The sequence below is a fragment of the Neophocaena asiaeorientalis genome, unplaced genomic scaffold (genome assembly GCF_003031525.2).
Source record: "Neophocaena asiaeorientalis asiaeorientalis breed wild unplaced genomic scaffold, Neophocaena_asiaeorientalis_V1.1 scaffold129, whole genome shotgun sequence".
Lineage (NCBI taxonomy): Eukaryota > Metazoa > Chordata > Mammalia > Artiodactyla > Phocoenidae > Neophocaena > Neophocaena asiaeorientalis.
Window position 1 is genome coordinate 3,964,599 of NW_020172446.1, and position 12,712 is coordinate 3,977,310.

General features: G+C 43.6%; 1 protein-coding gene across 7 annotated transcripts in view; it reads right to left on the minus strand.

Annotated features, from left to right (window-relative positions):
• Nucleotides 1-12,712, minus strand: part of PHF12 (PHD finger protein 12) — a 38,420-nt gene that overhangs the window by 16,840 nt on the left and 8,868 nt on the right. For all 7 annotated transcript variants that reach the window (XR_003001820.1, XR_003001821.1, XR_003001823.1 and 4 more), the window contains exon 2: nt 1,018-1,090. Coding sequence is in view for 4 of the 7 variants with exons in the window: in XM_024735114.1 (XP_024590882.1) it covers nt 1,018-1,090 (73 nt within the window). In the remaining 3 variants the exon portion in view is untranslated. The remainder of the gene's footprint in view (nt 1-1,017; nt 1,091-12,712) is intronic.

Here is a 12,712-nt window from a genome sequence, read left to right on the forward strand (position 1 = left end):
GATCTTGGGAGGAGGACAAGCTGGAGGCACCCTGGTTTGTGGACTTCAAGAGATATTAAACTACAGCTGTGGTTAGATGGCTGACTTGGCCTTGGCTTGCTTTAATAAGAACCCTATGCACACATTGAAGAATAAAGGTCTGCCTAATTGTTTACCTTCTTCTTAAAGGCTGAAAACTGTTACACACATAAACCACAATCTCTGAATCATCTCATCCTGTTTCTGCAACCAAGGAAGTAATCATTCATTGTGACATCATGTTGAGGGGCCAGGAAGAGGTGACGTCACAACAAGGGAAAGTTGCTTGGTGTATAATTAGTGTGGGGTGGAGGGTAGGGAGTGGTTTACAATTCACAGACAAATTTGAATCCACAGCCTATAATTTGAGGATTGGGTCTCTCATAATCTGGGTGGAAGCACACCTACTTCCTTTTTTGATAAGGGAGTATTTAGCTTTTATACCCCACAGAAGTTCTCAAAAGTAGAAAATTATGTTCTCAAAGCCAGTATTGAATTATCAAAGCTGAGGGAAGGGGAGCTAAAGAAAGGTTAGGCAACCTGGGGTCCAAGTGGGTCCAAGTCCTCTCCACCCCACACACCTGGCCAAGCTTCTGGATACCAGCAACTTATTTGCCTTGGGGTGAAGGGAATCCTTTTTGTACCAAGCTGGAGGAGCGCCTTCCTCTTCAGCCTCTTTCAGCCACTGGATATGGCTGCCACATTCAGGCCACTTATCAGGAGGTCTACAAGGAGATCAGACTACTCCTGTCACTAGTGAATTAACATGGCTCAGTAAATTAACACACCTTTTCTGCCCATTTCAGCAGCCCATGTTTGGATTTTAGGCCCTACTGGATTCTAAACAGTCACCATGGGGAGTGTGAGGGTGATTCCAGGGCTGGAAGAGACAAGAAGAAGGGACAAAAATGCCTTCAGGGCCAAGCCGTCTTAGCTCTAGAATATCAGTGCTCTAGATCTGGCATCCCGAGCAAAGCCTTCAGAAAGCAGCGTTATTACCTTTCGGCGAACAGTGCACCGGTGACACATCCACTCCCCAGGAGGCAACATCTCTTCACTCAGTGGAGGGTTACTGTGGGGAAAAGACAAGGGCAAGACTAAGTAACTAACCCTTTGATGCAGCAGGGAAAAGTCTAACTAGGTCTGACACAAAGCTGCATGTCCCTCAACTCGTATTCTGGCCAGTCCTGCAGCACTGCTTGGGTTCTCTTATCCTTCAAAATGCTTACTTGGCATCATTTACAATAACCTAAGGAGAAAGCATCCCTTCTCATATCTTAGGAAGAGAAGCCAAATCCAAAGCTGTTAACACTGGGCTTACAGGGAAAGAAAGATATAATGAACTAGTCTGAAGCCTTGAAGAGTCATTCCCAAACTCTGCACCAAGCTAATAAAATCACCGAGAGAGAGGTCCTCCACCATCTTTTTAAAGCCTGCCAGTGTAAGTCCAAGATCTCCCATCTGCTGTTCAAAGCGCTCTGTAAAATGGTCTCCTTCCATCTTCCCAGGCCCCATGTAAAATGGTCTCCTTCCATCTTCCCAGGCCCCATTCGTGTTCTTTTTCTCCTAGTTAAACTGAAGACTTGCTATTTCTTCCTCTAGAACTCTCCCCCTTGAAAGCTATGCCTACCAAAACCCTATTCATCCTGTAAGGCCTGCTTCAATCAGCCTATGGTAGATTAAAGATGCCTACAAATTTTTTGCTACTCCTTCCGCCCAGAAGTAGTCCATTTCCTTCCTCTTGAATTGAGCTTATCTTGTGACTTTTTTTTTTGGCCACAGCTAGTGGCCAATGGGATCCTAGTTCCCCGACCAGGGATTGAACCTGCGCCCTCAGCAGTGAAACTGTGGAGTCCTAACCACTTGACCGCCAGGTAACTCCCTCTTGTAAGTTGTTTTGACCAACAGAATGCAGCAGAGGTGACAATGCTGTAACTTCCATGGCTGGGTTTGAAGAGACCTGCAGATTCCCTTTTTACATGCTTGCAATGTTCCATCTCAGAGCCCTGCTCTCATGCTGAGAGGTCACATGGAGGAGACTTAAGGCACTTCAGTTAACTCCAAGCCAACAGCTAGCACAAACTACTGCTATGTGACTGAGTCATCTTGGATCATGCCAGCTCAGTTGAGCCTCCAAATAACTGCAGTCCAGATAACAATGTGTAAAGAAAAACCACCCAGCTGAGCCTAGTCAACATGCAGATTTGTGAGAGATAATAACTAGTGTCAAAAATAAATAAATAAATAACTAGTGTCTATTTTAAGCCACTGAGTTTTGGGGTAGTTTGTTATTCAGCGACAGATAACTGAGCACACAGCTCCTCCATGTGCTCTTCCCAGATTACTCAGACATCCTTCTTCAGCTTTCCCTTGTGTGACAATTTTCTTACTTCTTTTATTAGAGGAACCAAGACAAGGACTGGATCTCTTCCCTCTTTGTATCTTTATAATATAGAGGTTGTACACACAGTAGTCACTCAGTAAGTCAATACTGAGTCAAAATTACAGCTGTGTAGGGCCGGCCTTACTGCTCCTCCAGATCATTGACTTCCATTAAGGTTACACCAAGAACCGTATGAAATTTTATTAAATTCTTAGGAGGGTCACATTTATAATGTCTATACAGCAGTAGTTCTCCAAGTGTGGCATCAGCATCATCTGAGAACTTACTAGAAATGCAAGTTCTGTTCGATAAGATACACGCTCCCCTATGTTCACAGCAGCACTATCTACAACAGCCAGGACACGGAAGCAACCTAAGTGTCCATCGACAGGTGAATGGATAAAGAACATGTGACACATATATATAATGGAGTAGTACTCAGCCATAAAAAAAGAATGAAATAATGCCATTTGCAGCTAAGTGAAGTAAGCCAGACAGAGAAAGACAAATATTCTATATCATTTACATGTGGAATCTAAAAAAAATGACACAAATGAACTCACTTAGAAAATACAAAAAGACTTACAGACATAGAAAACCAATTTATGGTTACTAAAGGGCATAGCATAGGGGGATGAGGGGTAGAGGGAAGATAAATTAGGAGTCTGGGATTAAAATATACACACAGTACTATATATAAAACAGGTAAACAACAAGGACCTACTGTATAGCCCAGGGAACTATACTCAACATCTTGTAATAACCTATAATGGAAAAGAATCTGAAAAAGAATGTGTGCATGTGTGTGTGTGTGTGTCTACATGTATAACTGAATCACTTTGCTGTACACTTGAAACTAACACATTGTAAATTAACTATATTTCAATTAAAAAAAAGAAGAAATGCAAATTCTGAGACCTCATTCCAGGCCTACTGAATTAGAAATTCTGGGAGTGGGGCTCAGCAATTCATGTTTAACAAGTTCTCCTGGTGATTCTGCTCAATACCAAAGTTTGAAAACCACTGCTATACAGAATAAGGCTACATTTACTCTTAAGAAATACCTACATTTGGTTCCTGGGAGTCACCTACTTGGAATGGTATGGAGGAAATTTTTTTTTTCAAAATACATGAGAAATGCCTAATATATATATATATACTATGAATATATAAGGACTCTCCCTTAAGTCCCAGGCCTTAATGCTAGGCTGCTTTACCGTTTCTACCTAAAACAGCACTTGGCTTGACAAATTTTCCTAGCTCCCACTTTGCCAATGCGTCCCTGGAGCCCTGAGCATACATGTCAGGATGTCCACCAAGCCCTCACAGCTCATTGCTTCCTATCCTCTGTTTCCTTGGTGGAATCTCAGGAGGATCCTTACCAGGAAGCATAAAACTGGAGGCACACTGGCCTACTGGGACAGGTCTTCAAGCCCTGGAGGGCCACAAGTGAATGTTGCCTGTAAAGTCTTCCCTAGTTCTCTCCAATGTATTTCTGCATAGGCCATATCCAAACTAATGAAATGCATGCATGTAATGTGCAAAGGCCTACAGACTCTGCTATGCTTCAGCAGCTGTCATATTAAAACTAATCCTGAAAAGGCTGCCATTTCTCATTCTGTTTTTCATCATTTCTTTTCATCTGCCTACTGACTTTGTGTTTTGTACCAAGATACCCTACAGCAAACATGTAAAGCACAGAAGGGTGAGGCAAGGCGGCAGTGGCTTAGATCTTTTACCAAGATGTGAATGGCCCCCTGGCCACCCTTCCTGCCTTCCTCAATCTATTTCCAACCCTGCTGGCAGAATAATTCTGCCACAATTCTGATCATATCATTCTCCTTATTAAAAAGCCCTTCAATATTGCCCTTACCCCATCAGGATAAAGTTCAAGCTCCTCAGCACTGCAAGCCAGAACCCTGTCCCCTCCCCAGTTCCATCAGTCTGGTGGCTCCCTACACAGTCCACACTGTTTCTCAACCCTTTCTCTGATCATTCTCATTCTCTGCTACCCCCAACCACAAAAGCTGAGCCTCCCCCCACTCCTTCACCTGGTGAACACCTTATCTTTTGGAGCTCAAGTCAGGCACTATCTCCAGGAAGACTCCTCTGACAGTCCCTGATTCCCTACAGCACTTCTGTGCCATACTATAGTGAAATATTATGTACCCGAATCTCCTTCTCTGCCTCATTTACCTTTGTATCTCTATACTCTGTATTATGCCTGGCACACAGTAGGTACTCAATAAAGCTTTAAAGAACTGGGGAACACTAAAATAATGGGCTTCTAAGAAGTGAATGTAACCCCCTCCACCCAAGTCATGAGGCAAGGCAATGTGGATGTGCAGACACTTGTTTTGGTGGTTAAATCACACATGAAATTACTTATGTTTTCAATAAGAAGACATCAAAGTCCATACTTGCAAGCTTGAACTTCATACTGTAACCTACTTAAACCCTCTTTAAACAATATGATTTCTCATTTCTCTTTATTTTTAACATCTTTATTGGAGTATAATTGCTTTACAATGGTGTGTTAGTTTCTACTTTGTAACAAAATGAATCAGCTATACATATACATATATCCCCATATCTCTTCCCTCTTGCATCTCCCTCCCTCCCACCCTCTCTATCCCACCCCTCTAGGTGGTCACAAAGCACTGAGCTGATCTCCCTGTGCTATGAGGCTGCTTCCCACTAGCTATCTATTTTACATTTGGTAGTGTATATATCTACATGTCACTCTCTCACTTTGTCCCAGCTTACCCTTCCCCCTCCGTGTCCTCATCATTTCTCTTTCTTAACACAGGGGTAAAGTGCTCAAAATCTGTATTAAGAGGCTCTCAAAAGTAGCTCCTGGTTGGTTTCTAAAGGATCACTTTCAGAGATACCACGCTGAAGAACAAACATTCATCAGAATTGTAGATTATGGCCACAGGCTCCTCTTGTCTGCCCTAAAGTTCAGGCTGTGAATTTAGGGAGCCATGCAGGCAAGTCAGAGTGTTGTCTCCAGGATGAACACAGAACATTTAAAAGAGTGAGGCCTTGTTGGGATTTTGCTGCTTTCTTAGAGACAGAACATGCATCTTGAAATAAATCTGAAAATATGGTGGGACTTCCCTGGTGGCGCAGTGGCTAAGAATCCGCCTGCCAATGCCAGGGACGTGGGTTTGAGCCCTGGTCCGGGAAGATCCCACAGGCCACGGAGCAACTAAGCCCGTGCGCCACAACTACTGAGCCCGCATGCCACAACTACTGAAGCCCGCGCACCTAGAGCCCATGCTCTGCAACAAGAAGCCCGCAATGAGAAGCCTGCGCACCGCAAGGAAGAGTAGCCCCCCTCCTGCCACAACTAGAGAAAACCCACACAGCAACGAAGGCCCAACACAGCCAAAAATTAGAAGGCAGTTTTTCAACTCAAACATCTAGAGGAAAAGGATTCATGAAATGACTCAAGGAAAGACAGGCTGCCATTGGGGTAATAAGCTCAGGAACTAGTTCTGGAAGATGTTGTTCTGCAAACAGACTAATTTTGTTCCATATGAGAAATACTGTCAACAGACAAAGGATTCCAGGGAGAAAGGAGATTCTGCAGCCTCGGGGTACTCACATACACATCCTGAGGACTTCCCCACCTCACCCACCCGTCTTAAAGCTCCTTGCCCCCAATGTTCTCATAAGTTAAGTATGAACTTCAAAACAATTATATGCATGCCAGAATCTTTAAATCATGATATGCCTGTCAAGAAAAACATGGCTCTGTTCCAGCTCCCTCTCATCCCCATATATCAATGAAGACAGGGTACTGAGAGCCATCCTCTACAAAAGGAAATCATTAAAAGTTAAAAGTCAGGTAGTGCTGAAATTATCAGTTTCTGCTGCTCAGCAGTAAAAACCATGAAAACACTGTAATGAGCCAGTGCTGCTTGTAAAGACATCGATATGCTTCCTAATCGCGAAAGCTTAGAAATAGCAGAGTGATAATCTCATTTTACATCTAGTCTATCACAGTTCACAGATGCTCTTACTTGATCTTCACCATCATACAGTGAAAATTAATTCTTACTCCCATCATACAGGTATCTCTAAACGGACTTATCTAAAGCCATGGAGTCAGAAAGCAGAATTAGAACCAAAATCAGCTTCCTGGTTCTTCCAAATCTTGAGCCCAATCTGATTTCTAGGTAGTTCTCCTATTTCTAGGGAACACAGTGGAATATCCGTCACAGTATCTTCCTCAACCACAGGGTTGAGCATTCCCCTCTCCTTTAGTCAGTATTTACTGAATTCCCACTGCTTACTAACCAATGCCACACTGGAGGTACCATGCTAGAGGAAGGACACAAAGCAAACAAGTTATGATCTAACCCATCAAGAAACACAGCCTTTAGGGAGAGAGGACCAGAGTCATTCATCCACTCAAGCATTTACTGGACACTATGTTATGCTAGGCAATGCACTAAGTGGTGGGATTTCAAAAATGGTCCTTGCTCTCAGGGATCATAAAGTGAAAAGGACAGTTGGTAATGAGACCACACATAATCAACTACAAACTGATTCTGATTCTTGCCATACAGACCTATATAAAACTCAACAGTTCATGGATGCCAGACTCAACACAGAGCCTCAGAACTTTGGTCTTTTGGTACCTGAAGGTGACGGTGGCCTTTCCCCTACTCTTTCCACATCTCAACAACTGCTATTCAGCAAATGGTAATTAAGCCAGTGATCCTTTAAAGATGGTGAAGTTAAGGATCTTGAGGTGTTCACGAGGAGACTATAGTTTTAGAAGAAGGTATATTTCTGTATTTTGAAAACCTACCTGATGAAAGGAAGGTTCTGGGAGTAGAGACATCTCCCTGGGAACAGAGACTAAAGTCCACCTAGCACACAATATTATTTGAAACTTTAGATTCCTTCTGAGAACTGTCTACGTCCTGGGAAGGAAGGTGAGCCCTGGAAGAGTCATTTTCTGTATGTGAGCTGGCTTGTCTTGGAAAACTGGTAGCTCTTTAGCCAACAGGCCAAGGGCCTTTATTTTATTTTCTGACTTCAAAAGAATATGGCCTGCGGTGCTGCGAGACAGGCACTCTGCTCCACGCAGAGAAGAGAGTGCCCTGTGAGCATGGCGCTCTTGCAGAACATCTTCCCATCTTCATGGCTATGGATGTTTCCTTCCAGATCGTTTGTTAAAAAGCCCTGGCCTGCAATTCCTGGCCACAAAGTGACTGTTCACTGCTCTCCAACTTGTTATTTATTTTAACCACTACCTGATCTTGAAGACACTTGTTAGCTATAAAATAATTCATAACAATAGAGCTCTAAATCTTCAGAGATTGTACAACTGAAGAGTATGCGTCTCAGAGTTTGGTGTGGCTCTCTGTGAGGCCTGAGAGGGCCTATAAACTGTTAACAGTAACATCTGCACACAAACCAACTAAAAAGCTGGACAAACATTAATTTTTTCAAACTAAAACTCCTAAAGCCAACCTCTGCAGCGGGACTCTAGCATCTGAACTTCCATAAACAAATGCAAATGATGCATCTCTGTTGCTGAACAGGGTGTCTAGATTGGTCTATTTCTGGGGTCATCGAAAAGAAAACCACAAACATACACCCCTCAGCTAACTGTAATGCCTGCACTGACAGACCTCTCCGTCTCAAAGATTCAAAGCCCAGAGCCAGATGATCCCAACTTACAGCCCAAGGACACAGCCCAGTTTTAATTTAGAATGCCTCTTTCATTCACTAATGAGGCTGCAGCTCACCACTGCAGGTGGAAGATATTGGTAGTTGTCATGGTTCTTGGCTCTCTAATTAAGAGGATCTATTTCAAGTCATATACCAGTGTGGTTGATCGGAGTCTAACCTCACTCATCTCCCTCGCCTATTAATATATGTGAACCTGCACGACATTAACATTTACTTCAGATTTAGTCGCCACCAGTGGGACCTGTTGCTCCATAGCTCTGCGTTAATTATCCACCCAGCACAAGCAGTTTTTCAATATGGAACTGAAGAGAGAAGGGGGAGGGGAACAAGAGAACAAAGGGAGGAGGGGAGAGGTGAAGGGAGACAGAGAAGCAGAAAAGACTGCCTTTTATTTCAGAGACCTATTTTTTACATTATAACATGCAGATAAAAATGGTGTTGGGCTCTGGACTTTTTTTTTTTTAATATGTTGTTACTGATGTATGGCTTGCAACTGTCCATCCAGCCAAGCAACATTGACATTTTGCAACCTGAGCCAAAGGCAGCCAGAGATACATGAAAATATCACTTAACCAAATCATGAGCTTTGGTGTACGTCTTAGGACAAGAGGGAGCAAGTGGATGAAAAATACTTAAGAAAGAACACACTCCATTTTCTCTTCCTGGACTGACAAAAATATTCTATTTAACACAAACACTTAACAGGAACACTGTGCAAACAGCATGTCTGCACACAATATACCAACAACAGCCTTTCACTCAGGTTCTCTTCTAAAAGAGGTCAGTCAAATGACCCTGGTTAGGGTCCCTCCTGTCAGAACCCATCATTCTCCAAGAATCAGAAGCTCTCTAGCTACATAAACAGTCATTTCAGTTGAAATAAAATATCAGACTAAGAAAGATTCCGCTGCCCGCTGCCCCGCATCATCTGTATGTCCCTCCCCCCCCTTTTGGTGGTGGTGGGGTATTCAGCAAGCAAACAACGGCACTGAGCAGTTTTGATTTTTAATTTCACAGTTCATGGGTCTCATCCATCCATGTGAGGTCCACTACCAGATAAAAATCCTGCATCTATATTTCACGGCATCGTGTAAGACCAACTGCAGAAGACAATACATGCGCAGAACAGGCCTCCTCTCTCTCAGACTGGCCCCGCTGCTCTCCGTCCGCTCAGGAAACGTGTTGGTACCAGTCAAAAGGGGAGTGAGGGTGATCGCTGACAGGACCACAACCATGTCCCAGCCTCCTAGCGGCCATCTTGATCTATAAAGGCACCTATCAGTACAGAAAACAAGCCTTTTATAAATTGAAATCAGCTTCTGTCCTGGAAAAGCTAAGAGGTGATGGGTAAAGTTTAATTTAACAATATCTTTTAAAACTTAAATTAAAAGCTATATTAATAATTCCCAAATTTAATGGTCTGTGTTTTGAGGGAACAAAATTTAATGAAATTTAAATGGCAGCAGAAATAGTAAGCTTTCTCTGGACACTTGCGTGGGCATCAGCTTTTCCCTTCATGGATGGCCTACCTTTCAAAGGCAGAGAAGAGGGTCATATCGAAGGATACTGGAGAGATGAAAGCAGCGAGAAAGTTCATGGGGGTCCCTGAACCTTAATTTCTTACTCTCCTTTACCCCAGCTACTGACTCAAATACAGCTAATGCCACAAAGTACATAAAAAGTACAAGGGCTGCTGGTTCTTTCATGCAGAGCCTTAGTAGCTGTGTTAACAAGGAGGCCAATGAAGTGCCAGGCCATTACAAATGCCCTATTGAGAAACTTAGCTAGTTGCGTCACTTCCACAGGCATATAATCCTTTCAAACTAGCTGACTGTGCCCCCAAATTTTATTGCCTTCTATGTAGAGCTGGCTTGGGGCATCCTCCCAGTGAAGGACACCTGGAGAAGAGGGTTATAAGAAGTGCAGGGAAGGAAGGAGGGAGGGTAGAACCAAAAGTTATAACAGGTGTTTGCCTCTGCTAACTTCTCTACAAGCCAAGCCCGGTGCCACAGGACCTGATCTACCACTGGTTTGCCTATTCTTGCAATCCTGGCTTCTCTACAATGGAAAATGAGCTGGCTGCAAACAGTCAAAAAATGGGCTTCATTCATTCACCTTATGATGGATGCTGGAGACCACCTATTTTAGAAAAGAGTCAATATTCTGGCCTCAACAGTCACTTTCTTTTTTTTTTTTTGGCAACAAAGGATTTTATTTATTTATTTAAAAATTTTTTTATCATCTTTATTGGAGTATAATTGCTCTACAATGTTGTGCTAGTTTCTGCTGTATAACAAAGTGAATCAGCTATACGTATACATACATCCCCAACAGTCACTTTCTAATACTCCACTTTCTAATATTCCATTGGAAAGAACCAACAATTTTAATTGTGTACTCCATAAGAGTCTCAAAGGTATGGAAAACTGGGTACTGTTCCGTGGTCAAATTTTAGTGGGACTATCAAGAATAAGGAGAGAGGCTACACTCTTCTTGTAGACACAGCTCAGGGAATCTGGACCAGTTCACACCTTACAGATATTGGACCTAAAATTCTATAAAGGCTGGAAAAACTAAAAATAATAACATCTTAGGGAGAATATCTGAAATCCAGCTAAATGTAGAGCGGGTTTCCACCCAAGGCTCAGCTGCTTTTCCCTAAGGAGGATTTCTGCTTCATTTACTCTCCTCTGACAGGGTCTTCTAAAAAAAAAATGAAGGAGGAAGAATAATGTTACTGGGACTTCCCTGGTGGCGGAGTGGTTAAGAATCCTCCTGCCACGCAGTGGTTGAGAATCTGCCTGCCAATGCAGGGGACACGGGTTCGAGCCCTGGTCCGGGAGGATCCTACATGTCGCGGAGCAACTAAGCCCGTGCGCCACAGCTACTCAGCCTGTGCTCTGGAGCCCGCGAGCCACAACTACTGAGCTCGCGTGCCACAACTATTGAAGCCTGCACGCCTGGAGCCCATGCTCTGCAACAAGAGAAGCCACCACAATGAGAAGCCCGTGCACTGCAACCAAGAGTAGCCCCCCTCGCTGCAACTAGAGAAAGCCTGTGCACAGCAACGAAGACCCAATGCAGTCAAAAATAAATAAATAAAATTAAAAAAAAAAAAGAATCCGCCTGCCAGTGCAAGGGACACGGGTTCGAGCCCTGGCCCAGGAAGATCCCACATGCCGCGGAACAACTAAGCCCGTGTGCCACAACTACTGAAGCCCGCGTGCCTAGAGCCCGTGCTCCACAACAAGAGAAGCCACCGCAATGAGAAGCCCGCACATCGCAAGGAAGAGCAGCCCCCGCTCGCTGCAACTAGAGAAAGCCTATGTGCAGCAATGAAGACCCAATGCAAACAAAAATTAAAAAAAATTAAAGAATAATGCTACTATTGGGGCCAAAACAGCACAGGGCTTATTCCCCTCTTCTTTTACCCTTACCCTTGCTCCTCCCCCAATTTTACTCAGAAACCTCAAAGCTCCCCACCCTGCATGACTGAAGTAATCTCCTGGGCACGCTGTCAAACTGTGCTGTCGTGGTTTGATGCCACAGCTAAGTGCGGACTTGGGCTTCTGAAGCCTTCCAGTTATACCCCTGGTGACCTATTTAGGAGTTGAACATACTTGTCAGAGACAGAGTGCCATGATTTTTCCCTTCCGCCCACTTTTCTCTCAGATGGTCCCTAACCAAAGAACAGTCACCCTAAGGGCCTGAATGTGTGCACACAAATGGTAAGATTTGTGGAAAGCTTGTACACAGCAAGCATACAAGCCTTGCACATGAGCTCTTTCCTGTAACTTAAATAACCTGCAGGCACTTTTCTTACTATACAGCTTCCTACAACACCACAAACTGCAGCCTGAAGTCAAAGATGTCTGATATCATGGAATCAGGCGGCAGAATTGCTTTGAGTTAGAATGGCTAAGTGTCATCTATGCCAGGCAAAACCAAGAGGACTACCAAGGAGGGATAAAGCAAAACAAAGATAATAAAGCAAAACAATGTTTCTCAATAAAGGTCAAAATTAGTGACAGTTCTCCCTACATTTAAGACGCTCTTTCAAAAAAATGGCAAGATCAAGGAAAGTTAAATATAGCCAACCCATGTATAGAACTATGAGAAGTTACAGGTTTAGACACATTTAATGAGATTTATGTAGTATAATTTTCACAATGTATTTTGACCAATAATTGATGATTGTTAATGGAAAAAGTTCACCACAGAGTTTCCCTCTAATGTTTCCAGAGCCTTGTTAAAACCAAGAAGCAGTAGAGGGGCTTCTCTGGTGGCGCAGTGGTTAAGAATCCGCCTGCCAATGCAGGGGACACGGGTTCGAGCCCTGGTCCGGGAAGATCCCACATGCCGCAGAGCAACTAAGCCCATATGCCCATGAGCCACAACTACTGAGCCCACGTGTTGCAACTACTGAAGCCCGTGCACCTAGATCCCGTGCTCTGCAGCAAGAGAAGCCACCGCAATGAGAAGCCTGCACACCACAACGAAGAGTAGCCCCCGCTCGCCGCAACTAGAGAAAGCCCGTGCACAGCAAGGAAGATGCAATGCAGCCAAAAAAAAAAAAAAAAAAAAAAAAAAAAAAAAATA